Source organism: Mus caroli, chromosome 13 (assembly GCF_900094665.2).
Source record: "Mus caroli chromosome 13, CAROLI_EIJ_v1.1, whole genome shotgun sequence".
In the NCBI taxonomy this organism is placed as follows: Eukaryota; Metazoa; Chordata; class Mammalia; order Rodentia; family Muridae; genus Mus; species Mus caroli.
This window is the reverse complement of record NC_034582.1, coordinates 23,663,316-23,670,110: the sequence shown is the minus strand read 5'-3', so window position 1 is coordinate 23,670,110 and position 6,795 is coordinate 23,663,316. Positions and strand designations below refer to the sequence as shown.

Genomic DNA, 6,795 nt, shown 5'->3' with positions numbered 1-6,795 from the left:
GGAAAGAGAAGCCCAATGGACTTGCAAACTTTATATGCCCCAATATAGGGGAATGCCAGGGCCAAAAGAATGGGAATGGTTGGGTAGGGAAGTGGGGGGCGGTATGGGGGACTTTTGGGATAGCATTGGAAATGTAATTGGGGAAAATACGTAATAAAAAATATTAAAAATTAAAAAAAAAGAAGATACACAAAACTACAAAAAAAGATGCAAGGGAAAATGGCCAGGTAACATACAAAGGTAGATCTATCAGAATTACACCAGACTTCTCAACAGAGACAATAAAAGCCTGGTTAGAGTCTGGTTAGAAGTCATGCAGACTCTAAGAGAAAGCAAATGCCAGGCCAGGATACTATACCCAGCAAAACTCTCAATCAACATAGATGGAGAAACGTAAATATTCCATGACAAAACCAAATTCAAATAGTATCTATCTACCAATTCAGCCGTACAGAGGATCCTAGAAGGAAAACTCCAACACAAGGAAGGTACCTACACCAAAGAAAAGACAAGATATTAAGCATCTCACAACAAGGACAAAAGGAAAGAACCACAAGCCCAGAAAGCCACCTACAAAAACAAACATAACAGGAACAAACAGTCATCTGTCTTTAATATCTCTCAATATCAATGGACTTAACTCACCTATAAAAAAAGACATACAGTCATAGACTGGATACACAAACAAGATCCAAAATTTTGTTGCATACAAGAAACACACCTCAAAACCAAAGACAAAGCCTATCTCAGGGTAAAAGGATGGAAAAGGTCTTTCAAGCAAATGGTTCCAAGAAACAAGCTGGAGTTGCCATCCTAATATCCAATGAATTAGATTTTCAAATAAAAGTTTTAAAGCATGATGAGAACGGACACTTCATTTTAATCAAAGGGAAAATCCACCAAGAGAAAGTCTCAATTCTGAACTTCTATGCCCCAAATGCAAGGCCACCCACACCCATAAAAGAAACTTTACTAAAGCTCAAAACAAACATTGAACCTCACACAACATTAGTAGGAGACTCCAACACCCCACTCTCACCAATGAACAGATCATGAAATGAAATAGAAACTAAACAGCAACACAGTGAAACTAATAGAGGTTATGAACCAAATGGATTTAAGAGATATCTACAGAACATTTCACTCCCCCCACCCCACAAAAACCAACAACAAAACCTTCTTCTCAGCACCTCATGCTACCTTCTAGAAAACTGACCATATAGTTGGTCACAAACAACCTTCCATCTATATAAAAAGATTGAAATAATTCCATGTATCCTATCAGATCACCATGGCCTAAGGCCATGTAACAGGGAAAACAACAGAAAGTCCACATACATGTGGAAACTGAACAACTCTCTACTCAATGAGAACTTGGTCAGGAAAGAAATAAAGAAATTAAAGACAACCTGGAAATCAATGAAAATGTTGACACATTGTTGTTTCCAGGTCATGGAGGGATCCCCATGGGAACTCTAAGAACTGTTGACCCAATGTAATGAAACAAGAGTCTTTTATTTATTCCAGTCAGACTTGTATAGAAAATCTTCCCACTGTGCAGGACAGGAGTGCCACCCCGCATCTAGGGCTTGGTGTTTTTATACAAGCATCATCATGTATTCTTTGGATTTTAGGGTGACAGGGGGAGGTGACAAGGAAAGTCATCTTTCAAACATGATATCGTTTGTTCAGGAAGCTGACTGAAACTGAAACTGGAACTGGGGACTCTTCAGACATGGGAAGTAATTTTATGGTGCTATCAGGAACTAGTGTGCTTTTAAAACTAGCCACAACTGTCTGTAGATGCTTGCTTACTCTGCTCTCATGGCCCAAAATATGGGACATTTATCTTTTCAAGGATGTTTGGTCTCTGCTCTTCCCAAGGACAGGCACCAGCTTAGCCATCTATCAGTGAGAGTGCCAGCCTCAGTGACACAGGGGCTGAGGAAAGTTGCCATTTGTCTATCCTCAAGCTGGCATCTGTCACTCCCAGGGAGGTTTCATTAGGGAGTGCCCATATGAAAATGGTGCTCTCTGACAGGCTGATGAGAGGAATTCCACAAGCAGTAAGAAAGAGTGTGGGCAGGGTAGGGGGAAGGAGAAGCTCTGCAAACAGCAAGAACAACGTACTCAGTCAGGCTGCTTTCACCCACTCAACATCATACCCACAATTATGAAACACAATGAAATCAATGCTAAAAGGAAAATTCAGAGCACCAACTGCCCTGGTAAAGAAACTGGGATCTTACACAAGCAACTTAATAGCACACCTGAGAGATATGGAATAAATAGAAGCAAATACACCCAAGAGGAGTAGACAAGAAATAGTCAAACTCAAGGCTGAAATCAACCAAATAGAAACAAAGAGAACAATACAAAGAATCAACAAATCCAAAAGTTGGTTCTTTAAGAGAATCAACAAGATAGCTAAACCCCTAGCCAAACTAACTAAAGGGCCCAGAGGCAGAATCGAAATTAACAAATCAGAAAGGAAAAGGGAAAAATAACAACAAAAATGGAGTATTAAAAAAATTCAGATCCCTCTACAAAGCCTATACTCAACAAAACCTGAAAATCTAGATGAAACGGATGGTTTTCTAGACAGATAGCACATACCAAAGTTAAATCAAGAGCAGGTAAACTATTTAAACAGGCCCATATTCCATAAGGAAATAGAAGAAGTAATTAAAGACCTCCCAAGCAAAAAATTAAAAGAAAAAGAAAAAGAAAGAAAGAAAAAGAAAAAGAGAAAAAGCCCACGGCCATATGGATTTAGTGCAGAATTCTACCAGACCTTTGAAGAAGACCTGATACCTATATTCCTTAAACTATTTCATAAAAAATAGAAACAGACAGAACACTACCTAATTCATTCTACAAAGCCAAGATTACTCTAATATCTAAACCTCGTAAGAACCCAACCAAAAAGAGAACTTCAGACCAATCTTGTTTGTGACTATCAATGCAAAAATACTCAATAAAATTCCTGCAAACCAAATCCAAGAACACCTCAAAACCATCATTTGCCATGATCAAGTAGGCTTCATTCAAGAGACACAAGGGTGGTTCAATATTTGAAAATAGATTAACGTATTCCACTATATAAACAAACTCAAGGGGAAAAAAATCACACAATCATCATCTCCTTAAATGCAGAAAAGGCATTTGACAAAATACAACACTCTTTCATGTTAAAAGTATTGGAGAGATCAAGGCCCATACCTAAATATAATAAAAGCAATTTACTGCAAACCAACAGCCAATATCAAATTACATGGAGAGATATTGGAATCATTGGTGACAAGATAAGGATGCCCACTCTCCCCATATCTTTTAAAAATAGTGTTCAAAGTGATAGCTAGAACAGTAAAACTACAAAAAAAGATCAAGGGTATACAAATTGGCAAATAAAGTTAGCATTATTTGAAGATGATAAGATGGTATACATAATTGACCACAAAAATTCTACCAAAGAACATCTCCAGCTGATAAACAACTACAGCAAAGTGGCTGGATATAAAATTAACTTAAATAAATCAATAGTCTTCTTTCATACAAATGATAAACAAGCTGAGAAAGAAATTAGGAAAACAACTCCCTGAACAATAGCCACAAATAATATAAAATATCTTGGAGGTAACTCTAACCAAACAACTGAATGATTTGTATGACAATAACTTCAAGTCTCTCAAGAAAGAAATTGAAGAGGATCTCAGATAATGGAGAGAGCACCCATGCTCATGGTTTGGCAGAATTAGCATAGTAAAAATTGCCATCCCTCCAAAGGCAATCTACAGATTCAATGTAATCTCCATCAAAACTCCAATGCAATTTTCCAAGGACATGGAAAGAGAAATTCTCAAATTCATCTGGAAAGGCAAAAAAACCCCAGAAGAGTGAAAACAATTATTAACAATAAAAGGTAGGCTAGGGGAATCACCATCCCTGAGTGCAAGCTTTACTAAAGAGCAATATTGATAACAACGGCATGGTATTGGTACAGAGACAGACATGTTGATCAATGGAATAGAACTGTAGAACCAGAAATAAAACCACACACTTATGGACTCTTGATCTTTGACAAAGAAGCCAAAACTATACAATGGAAAAATGCAAAAAAAGAAATCACCTTCAATAAATGGTGCTGGTCTAACTGACTGTCTGTACATAGAAAAATGAAGATAGACCTATACTTGTCACCTTACACAAAACTCAAGTTCAACTGGATCAAGGACCTCAATATAAAACCAGATATACTAAATCTAATAGAAAAAGTAGGAAAGAGCCCTGAACTCATTGGCACAGGGGGAAATTTCCTAAACAGAACTCCAATGGCTCATGATCTAAGATCAAGAATTGATAAATGGGACCTCATGAAACTGGAACGCTTCTGTAAAGCAAGGGGCATAGTCAATAAGACAAATCGGCAACCTACAGATTGGGGAAAAATCTTCACTAACTCCACATCTGATAGAAGGCTAATATCCAAAATATATAAAGAACTAAAGAAAGTAATCATCAAAACACCAAACACCCCAATAACAAATGCGGTATAGGACTAAACCAAGAATTCACAACAGAGGAATTTCAAATGTCTGAAAAGCACCTAAAGAAATGTTCAAAGTCCTTAGTGTTTAGGGAAATGCAAATCAAAAAGACCACAAGGTTCCACCTTATACCAATAAGAATGGTTAAGATAAAAACTTCAGGTGACAGCACATGTTGGTAAGGATGTGGCAAAGAGGAACACTCCTCCATTGCTGGTGGGATTGCAAACTGGTACAACCACTCTGGAAATCAATCTGGAGGTTCCTCAGAAAATTGGAAATAGATATACCAGAAGACCACTCATGGGAATATACCGAAAAGATACACCACCATGCCACAGGGGCACATGTTCCACTACGTTCAGAGCAGAGTTATTTGTGATAGCCAGAAGCTGGAAACAACTCAGATGTCTTACAACAGAAGAATGGATACAGAAAATGTGGTACATTTACACAATGGAGTACTACTCAGCTATTATAAACAATGAATTCATGAAATTCTAAGACAAATGGATGCAACTGGAGGATATCATCCTGAGTGAGGTAACCCTATCACAAAAGAACACACATGATACCCACTCACTGATAAGCAGATATTAGCCCAGAACCTTAGAATATCCAAGATACAATTTGCAAAACACATGAAACTCAAGAAGAAGGAAGACCAAAGTGTGGATACTTTGCTCCTTCTTATAATGGGGAACAAAATATCCATGGGAGGAGTTACAGAGACAAAGTTCAAAGCTGAGATGGAAGGAAGGACCATCCAGAGACTGCCCCACCCGGGGGATCTATCCCTTATACAACCATCAAATCCAGACACTATTGCACATGCCAGAAAGATTTTGCTGACAGGACCCTGACATAGCTCTCTCTTGTGAGGCTATGCCAGTGACTGGCAAATACAGAAGTGGATTCTCACAGTCATCTATAGGATGGAACACAGGGCTCCTAATGAAGGAGCTAGAGAAAGTACCCAAGGAGCTGAAGGGTTCTGCAACCCTATAGGAGGAACAACAATATGAACTAACCAGTACCCCCTAGAGTTGTGTCTTCAGTTGCATATGTAGCTGAGGATGGCCTAGTCAGCCATCAATGGTAGGAGAGGCCCTTGGTCTTGCAAAGATCATATGCCCCAGTACAGGGCCAGGGAGTGGGAGTGGGTTGGTTGGGGAGCAGGGCATGGGGAAGGTATAGGGGGCTTTGGGGATAGCATTTGAAATGTAAATGAAGAAAATATATAGTAAAAAATGCCTTAAAAATAAAAAGAAAAGAAACTTTTAAAAAAGCCAATATGAATATGGTATTTAGAACAATGATGTTCTGTGTTTGTAATCATGGATGTGTGAAAGTTCTCATCTATTGTGGCTTCCTTTCATTACTTACACTGGATAGCACTCAGCCTTCCAAGAACCTTCATCAGGAAGATAAGTCCTTGTTATAGTTCCAAACAAGTTCTTTTGTAACGGTAAACTCAGCTACTACTAGTTTTCAAACCATAACTTCTTGGTTTGGGAGCTTCTGAAAAGATTTCTTCCTCCTCCNCNTNCCCCCCTCCTTCTCCCCCTTCTCCTCCCCCTCCTCCTCCCCTCCCGTTGCCCTTTGCCCCCCTCCTCCTCCTCCTCTACTGAAAAGAAGTCACAAATACATTAATGTACTTACAAATTCATTAGAGGCTTCTGAAGAGATGTGGCTGATGTTTTCAGATATGTTGCCAACCCAGTCAAACATGTTTGTATGTGTCAATTGGCAATACCCACTTATTGTATTCTTCAGGGGCACAGAGGTGAAATACCCTTCCTCCCACAGGCACATGTTTGCCAACAGCAGCAGGAAGAGTGTCCCTGTGACAATAAGAAAAATTACTTTGTTGATCTATTCATGTGAAGTTACAAAGGTATCTGACTAAGAAAGCCTTATCTAGCCCTAGTAATTTCTTTTTGCTCAATCTGGTATGCTTTTTGGGGGGCTAGGGTATGAGAATAGCAATCTTTAGCTGTGAAAATGTAATTAAGTAATTATATTTGCCCAGATATACAGTTTGAAGAGTTGCCATCTTCCTGTAGCTCTGAAATGTTCCCCAAAGTGTATCTGCAATACATTTAGTTTTGGATCATACATTAGTTCTGAGTCTGGGTAATTCTGATGATTGTATAAGTCACTCTCTGGACAGCTGAATAACTCAGTGTTTCTGATGGTTTTCTGTTGTTAATCTCTCCAGAAGAATTTTAATAATTTATTAGCAAAA

The 6,795-nt window shown here is 38.6% G+C and overlaps 1 protein-coding gene across 1 annotated transcript in view; it reads right to left on the bottom strand.

Annotated features, from left to right (window-relative positions):
* Positions 1–6,278, bottom strand: part of LOC110308482 (prolactin-like) — a 12,339-nt gene extending 6,061 nt beyond the window's left edge. Inside the window, exon 1 of the mRNA XM_021180935.1 lies at positions 6,210–6,278. Within this exon, the coding sequence (XP_021036594.1) occupies positions 6,210–6,278 (69 nt within the window). The remainder of the gene's footprint in view (positions 1–6,209) is intronic.
* Between the last annotated feature and the right edge of the window lie 517 nt (positions 6,279–6,795).